The sequence below is a fragment of the Eriocheir sinensis genome, chromosome 58 (genome assembly GCF_024679095.1).
Source record: "Eriocheir sinensis breed Jianghai 21 chromosome 58, ASM2467909v1, whole genome shotgun sequence".
Taxonomy (NCBI): Eukaryota; Metazoa; Arthropoda; class Malacostraca; order Decapoda; family Varunidae; genus Eriocheir; species Eriocheir sinensis.
The window spans coordinates 4,483,494-4,496,993 of NC_066566.1; the positions used below are offsets into that span (position 1 = coordinate 4,483,494).

General features: G+C 43.6%; 1 protein-coding gene across 4 annotated transcripts in view; it reads left to right on the top strand.

The window, feature by feature from the left end:
- Positions 1-555: 555 nt before the first annotated feature.
- Positions 556-13,500, top strand: part of LOC126985069 (chondroitin sulfate synthase 1-like) — a 28,882-nt gene continuing 15,937 nt past the window's right edge. For 3 of the 4 annotated variants that reach the window (XM_050839462.1, XM_050839461.1, XM_050839463.1), the window contains exons 1-2: positions 556-789; positions 7,479-8,359. In XM_050839462.1, the coding sequence (XP_050695419.1) occupies positions 7,484-8,359 (876 nt within the window). In that variant the 5' untranslated portion in view covers positions 556-789; positions 7,479-7,483. The remainder of the gene's footprint in view (positions 790-7,478; positions 8,360-13,500) is intronic. The other variant, XM_050839460.1, reaches the window with a different exon arrangement.

A 13,500-nucleotide genomic window follows, 5' to 3' on the forward strand; every position in this document is an offset into this window, starting at 1 on the left:
AAACAGCCCTTGTAACTTACCACTTTACCGTCGATTTCCTTCAGTCTCGCCCTACGCGTCTTCAAAGCTGGCGTGCCGCACAGAAAACGGGAGGAGGGAGTATTTACCAAAGACCACCAAAGCCACAACATTTATCATTATAGTCATTTTACCTTACATTGAAACAGCCCTTATAACTTATTACCTCTCTATACTGTCAATTTTCTTCAGTCTCTTCAGTGATTTCAAACTTCGCGCGCCGCACAGAAAACGGGAGGAGGGAGTATTTACCAAAGACCACCAAAGCCTATCATTATAGTCATTTTACCTTACATTGAAACAGCCCTTATAACTTGCCACTTTACCGTCGATTTCCTTCAGTCTCAGCGAACGCGACTTCAAACTTCGCGCGCCGCATAGAAAACGGGAGGAGGGAGTATTTACCAAAGACCACCAAAGCCACAACATTTATCATATATAGTCATTTTAATGATTTTACCTTACATTGAAACACCCCTTATAACTTGCCACTTTACCGTCGATTTCCTTCAGTCTCAGCGATCGCGACTTCAAGCTTCGCGCGCCGCATAGAAAACGGCAAGAGGGAGTATTAACGCGCGGGGAGACCTCTGGCGGCACTGCTGGCAACTCTGTAAACAAGAAGTGACAGAAGGCAGTGGCACCCAAGGCAAGGCAGCAGTGACAAGGGTACGGGAGTGATAGGCTGTGTGGCGGCGGGCATGTCCTTCCTCTTTGAACCATGAGGGACCGCTGAGACCTCCTTCCCTGCCTGCCCGGCCCTTCCATGAGGTAACTATTGGTGATTCTCTTTCTCTTTGGTGATTGTAAGGAGGTTTTGTTTATATTTGAATGCTTGAAATGGAGAGAGAAAGAGGGGGAAGTGTTTGAAGTTGTTAAATGATGCAAAGGAAAGAAGAGCATGTATATAAGTGGTGTATAGCGTGAGAGGTATTTAGAAGAAGTAAAGGAGGAGGCGAATGTGGGTTGGTTGCTTGTGGTGTGTGTGTGTGATGGTTTAAAAGGTACAAACGTAGATAGGGAAATAGGTAAAGGATGCATAGGAAGGAAGAGCATGTATGGAAATGTTATAAAGCGTGAAAGGTATTAGAAGAAGTAAAAGGAGGAGGAGAATGTGGGTTGGTTGCTTGTGGTATGTGTGTGTGATGGTTTAAAAGGTACAAACGTAGATAGGGAAATAGGTAAAGGATGCATTGGAAGGAAGAGCATGTATGGAAATGGTATAGAGCGTGAGAGGTATTTAGAAGAAGTAAAGGAGGAGGAGAATGTGGGTTGGTTGCTAGCGGTGTGTGGCTGGCGAAGTCTAGAATGAAGGGAGAGGAATAGTTATAGCATGCATAGCAGGGAAGATAATGAAGTGATATAAAGCATTAAAAGATTACTGAAGATGAAGGAGGGTGAGGTGGTGTGGTGCTGGTGGTGAGGGTTAGTTATGTGGTTGAAAGATGGAAACGTGTGAGAAGAATCGTTATTGGATGCATAGTAAGGAAGATCATGTGTTAAGAGTTAGGAAATGATAGAGAACGTTAGAAATCCAAAGAAGGTTAAAAAGGAGGAGGAGAATGGGATTGCTTGCTGGTGGTGTGGTGGGCAAAATCTAGAACAAAGGGGGAAGAATTTTTTAAAGGATGCATAGTAAGGAAGATCATGTGTTAAGAGTTAGGAAATGATAGAGAATGTTAGAAGTCCAAAGAAGGTGAGAAAGGAGGAGGAGAATGGGATTGCTTGCTGGTGGTGTGGTGGGCAAAATCTAGAACAAAGGTAGACGAATATTTAAAGGATGCATAGTTAAGATACCAGATGAGCCTCCAGTCCCACACGACCCGACTTCAAGAGGAGCAGCATCTAACTCCATCATCGACCAGCTGTAATACTTGAAATGGAGCAGAGGTGTGGAAGCGGTGGGTCCCCAGACTGGCCGTGGTAATGACACCTAAATCTACGACAACTACAATTACAAGATCATGTGTTAAGAGCTAAGAAATGATAGGGAGTGTTAGAAGTCTATAGAAGGTGAAAAAGGAGGAGGAGAATGTGGGTTGGTCGCTGGTGGTGTGTGTGTGTGGTTTGAATGGTAGAAACGATGTGAGAGAAATAGTTAAAGGATACCAAGGAAGGAAGATCATGTGGAAAGAGCTTAGAAGTGATACAAAGCGTGAGAAGTCTATAGAAGAAGAGATGAGAGGAGGAATTCGAATGTGGGTTGGTTGCTAGCGGTGTGTGTGGTCGAAATCTAGGTCAAAAATAAAACAATCAAAGGATGCAGAGGAAAGGAAGATCATAGAGTTAAGTTGTGATATAAAGCATCAGAGGTTTATTGAGGAAAAAGGAGGAGGACAATGTATGGTAGTGAGGGTTGGTTGCTGGCACTATTTGGTTGAAAGGTGAAAACGAAGAGAGACAATAATTATACGATGCAAAGGCAGAAAGATAATGCACAAAAACCCAAGAAGTGATCCGAAGAATGAGAAGTCTATGGGAGGTGGTGTGGTGCAGGGATGAGGGTTGGTCGCTGGTGGTATGTGTGTGTCGTTGAAAGCTTGAGATGAAGAGGGAGAAGATAAATTATAGGATGCAAAGGAAGAAATATCATGTGTGAAGACCTGTGAGAAGTGATATGTTGCGTTTGAGGTCTACAGAAGAGGGAGAAGGTGTTGTGGGTGGGTGAAGGTTGGTTGTTGCTGGTGGTGGTGGTGAGTCAGACATGGGCACACCTGGGCATATTTGTAATTTCCTTTATATATACCCCTTTTACATTGCTCTATTGTGTTTTCATGTGGTAGACTTTATTCCCTTTCCATATACGGTACATAGACATTTTATTGGGTGTTTAAAGTTGTATTGTTATGATTCTAATATCCTCTATTCACCTCATATATTCCCCCATTTTTTTTTTTTTTAGTTTGGTAATCTTTATTCTTTCAACATATCCATACATATCACAGGGTAGCTTATGTATTCCAGGTTGTATTTCTCATGATTCTAAATTCCTCTTTGTGTATGGCTTATTTATTACTTTGTTTTAGTGTTGTTGCATTTCCATCAGGTAATCTTCATTCTTTTTTTCCATTTTCATAATTTTACGGGGTAGCAATTGTATTTAGAGTTGTATTTCTTTTTACGATTTTATTTTTATCTGTTTGCCTTATATGTATTGTCCTAATTTACTGTTGCCGTTTTTCGTAATTATTTTTTCTAGATACATGATTTTTAGTGCAGTGGGTGTATTAACAGTTTCTCAATCAGTGTCTCATCCTGTCTATTTTTTTTATATCTATAAGCACAAGTTGTGAATTGTAGGTTTCTGTAATATCCTGCCTAGTGAAGGGCGAGCTGGGCAGGCCAAGGCACGGGTGAGGGGCAGGTTAGGAGGGGATGCGACTGTGAGGGTGCTGGCCAGTAGGAAATCACCTGGATTCTCGTCTGTCTGGCTTTCCCTCAACAGGTTATCAGAGGGAAAAGTTCACAACAGAATAGTAAGACCCTGGTAGCAGAGAGAAGAATGAGGAACTTAAGGTTTTCCTGTAGGAGCAGCGAGTAGCGGGCTTTTTTTTATTATTGTTTCCTTTTTTTCTGCCCTTGAGCTGTCTCCTTTGTTGTAAAAGAGGGGGAGGGGAGGGGGGGGGTCATGTGCATGTGTTTCAAAAGCATTTATTTTTGTGTCAGTTTGAATTGTTTGTTACATACATATAAAGATATCAGTGGGTTTGTATATATGTTGTTGAATTTCTTGTTTGATTTGTTGATTATTAAGTACTATACATTTATATCTGTGAGTTTGTGTAATGATGGCAAGTGGAATGTTTGGTTGTGTTGGCCTCTCAGAATTCTCTCATGACACATAGGGTCGTATTATAAAACATTTCGGTGCCCAGAACACATATTTGACAAGGCATTTCCAGGGGTAGTATTATGACCCAGGTGGTAGTCTGATCCTTCCTCTGTACCGTGAACCCAAAGAAACACTCATTAGAACCCGATTGACCCCCTCTTTGACCTTTAGAATCAGTTGATGTGAGATGTGAAAGTGTCTTCTAATACCAACCATAGTCCCCAGTGGCAGGGATCCTTCCAGGTTGTATGAATATATGAGCAAAATTTAACCAACATGACGAGGGTACCATATAAGGACTAGCTGTATTCTGTGTAGCTAGCTAATGTCCTTGTATTGTTTATGAAAAAATGAAGGTCATGGTAAGGTTAATCTTTCCTTCATTACTTTCATGATTAGTTGGGAGACATGATTAACCCGGTAGCAGCGGTGATCATGTTTCTTAATGGTCCCTCCATGCGAGAAAAATGAGAAAAAAAATCACCCCTCACACAAATCATTTCATTATATATCAAAGCATTTGTGATCAGATTATGTATCATTTATTTTTTGGGGTTTAAATCATGGCACAAATTTGGCCCGTCGCTGCTACACGGTAAAGCCACAAATTTGGCCCGTCGCTGCTACACGGTAAAGCCACAAATTTGGCCCGTCGCTGCTACCGGGTTAATATCTTGTCTATTCATTGGGTACTTTATTCAGAAATAGCTGAAATAAGGAGATAATTCTAATATTTTAAACTTGCAAGTCTGATAAAGTGCAAAATCATTGGTCTGAAAATGTACACGTCATCTGGGATTAATGTTTGCAAAAAGTCATGAATAAGCACATGATGTAATAGTCAGGAGAGGGTCTGTTTGAGCATAGTGAAGGACTCAAGGAATGGTGCCAGGAAAGTGGTATCAGCAAGGATGCTTAACAGGGTGGGAAATGGCACAGGTCAGCCAGGGAAAGGCGAGGACTTATCATGCAGGAGGCAGAGTGAGGAAGGTTTACTTAGGCTGGGTGTGGCCGGGAGCTGCGTGTTCAGAGGTGGAGGGAGCACAGGGGGTGGGGGGGGTTACAGTATTATTTCCTTTATCATTATTTTCCTCAACTTGAAGTGGTTACAGAGTTGGTGTGTTGTTGAAGGATTCGGGAGACACAGCCAATCATAATATCAGTCAGTTTAATACAGTAATAGGGTACAGGAAAGTTATAGGGGCAGTGTGGAGGGGGAACTATTTTTGACATGGTATTGGAGTTTATTTTTGTTCAGTGCAGTTCTGGTTCTATTCTTCTAGGGGCCTTGCGTAGGATTATGTGTTAGAGACCCTTAACCCGGTAGCAGCGGGGATCATGTTTCTCAATGGTCCCTCTAAGCGAGAAAAATGAAAAAAAAAATCATCACTCACACAAACCATTTCATAATATATATCAAAGCATTTGTGATAAGTTTATGTATCATCTATTTTGGGGGGTTTATATCACGGCACAAATTTGGCCCATCGCTGCTACGCGGTAAAGCCACAAATTTGGCCCATCGCTGCTACACGGTAAAGCCACAAATTTGGCCCGTCACTGCTACCAGGTTAATGTTCCCTCTCCTGTGTTTGTAGAGTACCCTGATTAGACTGTCTTAAAATATATGTCAAGAATTTCATTATTAGATTTTTGAATGATATTAATTTTGAGACCCCTGCAGACAAATAGGCCCAAGTTGCTGCATTTGTCACTTATTTACCCAAGACCAGCACTTGTTACATTGTCTTAAAATGTCAAATATCAGTACAGCAGATTAATTATTGGCTCACTGGATACTAAGATGAGGACCCCTGCAGACAAATGATCCTCCCAAGTTGTTGAATCTATCACTTTTTTTTATATATAAGACCAACCCTTGTTCTTGCATTATTTCACTTTTATTTAAGACCAGCCACCCCTCCCTCCTTTTTTTTTCTCTTTTTTTATTACAGCAAAGGAAGCAGCTCAAGGGCAACTAAAAGAAAGTGTAGAAAAAAAGCCCACTAATCGCTAATCTTTGCAAGGTTCATTTTTACCCGACACCATTATTTCACTCTAACCTAAGACAGACCCAGTTCGTTGGTTTATTTCACTTGCACTTAAGGCTACATACAGCTCTCAACTTCACTACTTAACACCAGGCTTTGTCCTTACATTATACCATTTTTACATAAGACCTCTTGATAACAAACTCATCAATTCACTTGCACCTAAGATCAGCCCTCGTTTGTTCCATTATTTAATTTGAAATGACTGTAATGACTGGTCTCCTTTCCCTATCCTGGTATACATGTTTTGTTTCTCATGGTATTTTTATTTATTTATTTATTTTTCTCATATTCAAATACTCTAAAATTCTTCCCATTCTCCTGCCCCTAAGTGAGTAACATAAAAGTGGCTTCCCTATCTCTCTTACTCTCTGATTCATATCTTTTGTGACCTTCATAAGTTTTTTTCTCTATGTTTGACATATTCTTTTACATGAAGCACTCTCAGGCTCAGTCATCCTCACTAATTACATTCTTCTCTATTATTTTCCATTCATGACTAATTATGAGACAAATGAGAGAAGAGAAAGGAGATTTGGCACAGTTACCTCCATAAGGAAGTATTGAGCCATAGATATATTCAGCCTCAATATTCTTAAGTCATTAGAAGGAGGAAAAACATAAAAAATTATGTCCCTGTATATTCCTAAAAAAAATAATATAATAGATAAAGGAAATTAAGGTAATGGGCGCCTTTCATGTAGATTATTGATAATACTAATGGATGTTACTAATAATTATGTGATGTCTATATTCAACACACACACACACACACAAATTCACTCACTCATTCACTCATTCACTCACTCACACACACACACACACACACACACACACACACACACACACACACACACACACACACACACACACACACACACACTCACTCTCACACACACACACACACTCACTCACTCACTCACTCTAACACACACACACACACACACTAGTACGACTCTTTTCCTGCATTTCACAACTAGGTAAATACACACACACACCGTCACACACACACACACACACACACACAGTCTCTCCCCCCCCCCCCCCGCCACACACACACACACACATACATCCGTTGATGCCACCCTTGATAACCAACCATATTTACATAACACAGACAAGTAGTATTCCTTCACACAGCCACCTCTCACAAGCCCTGAAGGAAGCCAGTCACACTTTCTCACATTTGTCAGCATTATGGCCCTTTATTGACTTAAGTAGGTAAATGCTCGGCAACTCTTAAGCCTCTGTGAATCTCGCATTTCCTCTCTTAATAGTTTATGAGTTTTGTTCTTTTAACTTACTTTTTGTGGTGTATGTTATGTGTTACTCCCTACAATCATTTGGTAATTATGTTTCAGCTTTCATAGTATGCTCCCCATTAGTTAGTTTCACAATGGAGATTTTTAAAAGTTTATTCTTCAACACCTCAAACATACTCACAACAACCTCCTCTTATCTCTCGGAACAAGTTTATTCTCCAACACTCATAAGATATACGAACATACTACATTCTAAACAGCCTCTGACTTTTAAGCTGACATCTCTAACCCTGGACCCGTTTTCCTTGTCTCCAGAGAAGATGAATCCCTACCAGTACCGGGCACCACCAGTAGGAATCGAACTGGTGCCACGACCCCTCAAGATGCGCCTCACTGTCCGTCCCCTCGGCGTGGGCTCGGGGTCCCACGCGCGGCAGGGAGCGTTGGGGCAGCTGCTAGGGGTGTCACTGGGGGTGGTGCTGGGGGTCATCCTCACCTCCCTAATGAAACACCTAATACTCAAACCCCATCTGTGTTTATCCCGAAGGACTATACCCGTGTACGACGATATGAATGACGTGTTTAGGATTGTGGGCCTCGATAAGAGTAAAAATGTGCATAACAGTGCCAAGAATCTCGTGTTTGTGGGGGTCATGACGGCGAACAAGTACCTGGACAACCGTGCCAAAGCCGTGTACGAGACGTGGGGCAAGCAGCTACCGGGGAAAATCGCATTCTTTTCCTCGGAGACCTCAACCACGGACGAGGATATCCCCCTCATTAGACTAAGCGGGGTGGACGACTCGTATCCGCCGCAGAAGAAGTCGTTCATGATGCTCAAGTACATGGCGGACCACTTCGCCGATCACTTCGAGTACTTCATGCGCTCTGACGACGATGTATACGTGCGACCTGACCGCCTGGAGCTGTTCCTTCGATCGGTCAACAGCACACACCCGCAGTTCATCGGCCAGGCGGGGAAGGGCACGCAGGATGAGATCGGTCTTCTGGCCCTCAAGACGGACGAGAACTTCTGCATGGGCGGCCCTGGAGTCATCATGAGCCGTGCCACCCTCCGGCAGGTCGCCCCGCACGTCAGGGACTGCCTCAAGAACCTCAGGTCGACCCACGAGGACGTCGAAGTCGGCCGGTGTGTGAGGAAGTACGCGAATGTCCCCTGCACGTGGTCCTACGAGGTGAGTAGAGATCATTGTTCACACTTATTATTGCTTTTTTTTACAGTATAGGAAACAGCTCAAGGGCAAAGACATAGATAAAACAAAAAGAAAAAGCCCACTAAGCCCTGTTCCTGTAAAGAGAGAGGAATGAAAGGCCAAAAAAGGTCAGTTTTGGATGGAGAGGTGACTTGATACTCTCCTCTATTCTTTTGTTCCAGTTTTACCAAAATATATAGGCTACTTATGTAATGGTTAATCTTGTGTGATGGTGAGCCCCCGCGCTACTAGGCTATGATGCATTTAATTGAGAAAATATCAAACTTAAATTAGTAAGTAAAGTTGGGAGCATACGCTATAGCTGCGCGTGGCCTCGGTGCTCATCTCCGCCGCTTTATCCTAGGTTCTATAGAAATACTTCAGAAAAAATTGTCTTCCTCGAGTATAAGTGTGTTAATTCATTTTGAAGTATTTCCCTCAGCCCATTATGAAACCTCGTGACCGTACTAATAGCTACGTGGCTCGCTGTCTGAAATTTAGCTGTCTATTTTGTTAAGAAACGGCTGCCCAGTGAGTTGTCTTCGGCGGTCCAAAGCTGGGCCTCTACCCGTCCCTTGAATAACATTAGAGTCGAGGAGTTCGGGTTGCGGTTTCGTGCTGGGCTGGGTGGTGCGGGGCGTCGGGGGCACAGGGAGGGAGGGAGCGAGTGTGTTGTATCGTCGTCATCATCAGGTGTTATCTCACTTTCTCCGGAGCCGGTGTGTCCTGTTTTGTCCCACCTGATACGTATTGGAAGTCGCCCTATACCTTGTAGTTTCGTTTTTCGCGTAGACGCTCGTTTAACAGGATTCCGAACTGGATATTAAATAATGGATGTAGTGTGCAGGATGTCTTTCACTCAGGGAAATGTCAGTAACCCTTTTACATTTACTCTTTAGAAAAGGAAAGTGAAGAATCAGAAGGACCAGCACTGTCTGACGTCTAATTGATGACATTATTTTTCAATTAGCCATTATCCTTCTCACTAATACCGTACGATATCGTCTTTATTAAATCGTTTGTAACTCGAGTTGGCCGAATTTAAACATGTCAGTCAGCAGCAGAGACACTCAACAAGGCCTGATTGCGTCTCATGTTAGTCTTATCTTAGTTATGGAAGAGACAGGTGGCAGGCTCGGGGCGTCTGGTTCGCACCAATTAACCCAGGAAGGAGAGAAGCGTGGGAGGTGATGGTGGCGTGGCACTGTGGGCCTGGCCACGTCAGCTAGAGGGTCTGTAACCCGAGCCGGGCACTGCGGCTGGCCGCGAGGCGGGGCCCAGGCGAGGGCCCCAGCGATGCGTCCTCACGCCCGGCACCACACACACCACGTGAGCCACAGCTGCCTGGGGGGACGCCGAGGACTTCTGCAAGGTCATGCTTTTACTTGACTGAGTAAACAGCTCCTTTAGACTTTACTGTCGGCCGAAACGGGTGGGGACAGGGGCAGGTTTATCCTGCTGCAGGCTAAGTGGCCGGAGGGAGGGGTGTCGGGGACAAGTTTGTACATCCTTTTGCTTGCCTTGCGAAATATAATTATTTTCTTGTCTCGTCATTGATGATAATATGAAAAAAGTAAATGCCCTATTGAACTATCAACTCCAGTGAGCGTCTTAATGTCTTGCCTTCATGTACCAGCCAAAAAAAAAAGAAAGTGTCCGGACTGTTCTATGTTTTTATGCTGGGCACGGCTTGAGCTGCTTCAAGTGTACTCTGGCGTATTATAACCTTGCTCTAGTTATCCATGACGAAAAATATTAAACAAGAGGATTTTATTTAATATAATTAAAGAAGAATAAATGACTGGCACAAGCCCTGCCGCGAGGCGTGGGCGTCCTTCAGACTGCTGCTGCTGCTCCTTCTCGTGATATTTGACGCTTCGTAATGGTGAGGAGCCTCTCAGTCGGCTGTAATGTGTATGTAGCGTTGTGTGCACCGAGAGAGAGAGAGAGAGAGAGAGAGAGAGAGAGAGAGAGAGGTGGGGGAAAGGGGAGGAAAAAATGAACGTCCGTGCGCTGTTTTTTTTCCCACACAATTTTTTTCAGTGGCTGCTTTTTCTCTCCCGTCTTTTTTTTTAAGTGTGTGGGCGAGTCGACACAGTGACCTTCGTTTAGCTCAATTTAATTTGTAGTTTGGTTTAGTTTAGGCCTTAGTCTTTAGGTTTAGATTTTAGTTTCGTTTTATTTATTTATCTATTTTCCTTTATTATATAGTATTGTAGCTTTTAATCGACACAACATCCTCATTTAAGTTTAATTTTATTCTTCATTTTTAGTTCAGGCCAGATCATTTTCAGCGAGTGGGCGAACCGACACAACGACCTCCCTTTATTAAACATGACAGCAGGCCTTTGATACGACCTTCTCCAGCCTCCCTTTCCCTGCCAGCCTGACACCGACTCTCAAAGTTCAGATCACGGGGGTTGTCTGGTGTGGACGTGCCTCCGCTCGACTCGCTGGGGGGTGTCTTGTGCGCTAGAAAGGCGAGGGTCAACACCACTGACCTTATATACGTCCTCGGCTAGCGGGTCAGAGTGAGGGAGGTCAGAGTGAACCTATGTGAGCGAGGGAGGGAGGGAGAGGAGGATGGGGCGGGTGAGGGTAAGGGTTGGGTTGGATATATACGTGGTTTATATGATTGATCCGTCCTGTTTAAACTCATCAATTCCTTCCTTTGGCGATGCGTCGGGCTGGTGAGTGTGGGAAAGTGGGTGATGCCGTTACAGAGGCGAAACTCCCGACCGTGAACTGGGTGGATTGAGGTGGAATTATTTAGGCCATGCAAAATACTGACTGTGGTGGGTGTGGTAGGGTTGGTTGACTGCCGAGAGCTGTTAATGAAGGCTTAACTGTGTGTTCCATTTCTTCGTTGCCTGTAGTAGTAGTAGTAGTAGTAGTAGTAGTAGTAGTAGTAGAGGATGATAATGAAGGTAGGAGCGTAAATCAGAAGGGTAGATAATGAAGACAGTTCGTAATGGTAGTGGTAATCATGGTGGTGGAAGATGATTAAGCTACGGAGCATATCTAAAACGGTAAATGAAGGCACGTAATAGTAGTAGTAGTAGGAGGAGGAGGAAGAAGAAGAGGAGGAGCAGCAAAGTAAGATGAAGCTATAGAGTAAAGCATAAAAGATCAGATAATGTAGGCAGTCAGTACAGAGGCGGGTGGTACACATTACTGAGATTATGTTAGTGGGCCGAAACGCCTCGTAGACACGTGTTGGAAGGCAGCCAGACACCGCAGCTCACAGCCCAGCCACTCTCCCTCCCGCACTCTCCCTCGCTCAGCCGGCCTAGCGGGAAGGGGCGGGTCGTGGTGGTTCTTGCTGGCCTCTGACTCTGTAACTTTCTCTGTTTCATCACAACGTTCACCTTCACGCTTCTTGTAACGGCGACAGGAAGCAATTGAATAAGATGAAGAAAGCAAATGTATATACAGCAAATCACACTCTGTACTGCCTGGGGGTTGGGATGGCATGGTCCTCCCTTCTCCCTTGTTTACTTGCAACAATAAACTATCAATCAATCAATCAATTACAATGTAGTTTTAGTAGTCTTTGTGTACTTCTTTCTTTTGCTTCAACTTTGTAACATTCACACTCTGGCACGGATTGGATGTTATGGCAAGGATAGGAAGCAGTAGGTATTTGTTTTGTTACTGAGGTATAAGAAAGCGTAAAACTTCCCCTGTTCCACCATGATATTTTACCACATAATTTTAAGTATTAGCTATTACGACAAGGATAGGGAGCAGCAGGTAGTTACTTGTCACTGAGGTATAAGAAAACATACGTACTTGTCATTCATCAGTCGTCGCAGTGCATATCTTCCTTTGTTCCACCGTAATGATCTTCCTCACATGTATAAGTCATTACAACAAGGACAGGAAGCAACGGATATTTAGTTGTTGCTGCGGTAAATAAGAAAACATACATACGTCGCAGCGCATAACTTCCTGTGTTCCTCCGCAATCTTCCTCACGCGTATTAGCTATTATAACTAAGAAAGGAAGATCTAACTTACGCCTGTTGATTAACCCAGTAGCTACGGTGATCATGTTTCTTAAAGACCCCTCTAAGCGAATTACTGTGATGAGAAAAAAATCATCACTCATGCCAACCATTATATTATATGTATTAATGCATTTGTGATCAGTTTATGTATCCTCTTTTGGGGGTTTATGTCAAGGCAAGAATTTGGCCCGTCGCTGGTATACTGTAAAGCCACATATTTGGCCCGTCGCTGCTACCGGGTTAAGAAAGCATCTGTAGTTATGGAAGTTACTATATAGCGTTAGTCTTGAGTTGTTGAATCATAATATTCTCTCAGACGCATTGGGTTTCATAACGAGAATAGGAAGCAACAGATAGGCGCTTGTTACTACGGTACTCTTAGGCAAAGATGGGAGCATACGCTATAGCTGCGCGTGGTTGTGGTGCTCATCTCCGTCGCATTGGCCCTTGAGCCTGTAGTGGGGAAGAACCCATTACCTCGGGAAGGAGGCCGTGTTACATCCATGCATGAAGTCTATGATCCATGTTACCATAGTTTGTCTTACCCAGCTCTCTCAGGTGGGTGTGGGAAAGTGAGTGATGCCGTTACAGAGGCGAAACTCCTGACCGTGAACTGGGTGGCTTGAAGTAGAATTATTTAGGCCATGCAAAATACTAACTGTGGTGGCTGTGGTAGGGTTGGTTGACTGTCGAGAGCTGTAAATGAAGGCTTAATTGTGTGTTCCATTTCTTCTTTGTCTGTAGACCAGCCCTAAAAGGAGGATGAACGGCTGGGTGAGCTTCAACCTTCACCATGCAACTGTACACTCCTACTGTCTTTCCTATTCCCCACCTGCACCTTCATCACTAACCCACTTTCACTTCATACTATACCCTTGATTAAAAAAAAAAAAAAGTCGACTGCTCGGACCGGGATTCGAACTTAGGCCCGCGGATTCGGAGCTAGGCACTCTAACCAATGCATAGTGGAGAAAAAAAAAAACTGTTTAAAGAGAAGTTTGATTTTTGAGATTTGGTTTAATGTGACGTTGAAGAAACCTCTATACATGAGCAACACGTAGACACTCAGTTATTGCCATGAAATGAGAAGACACTCTTATTGCAAGTGAATGGC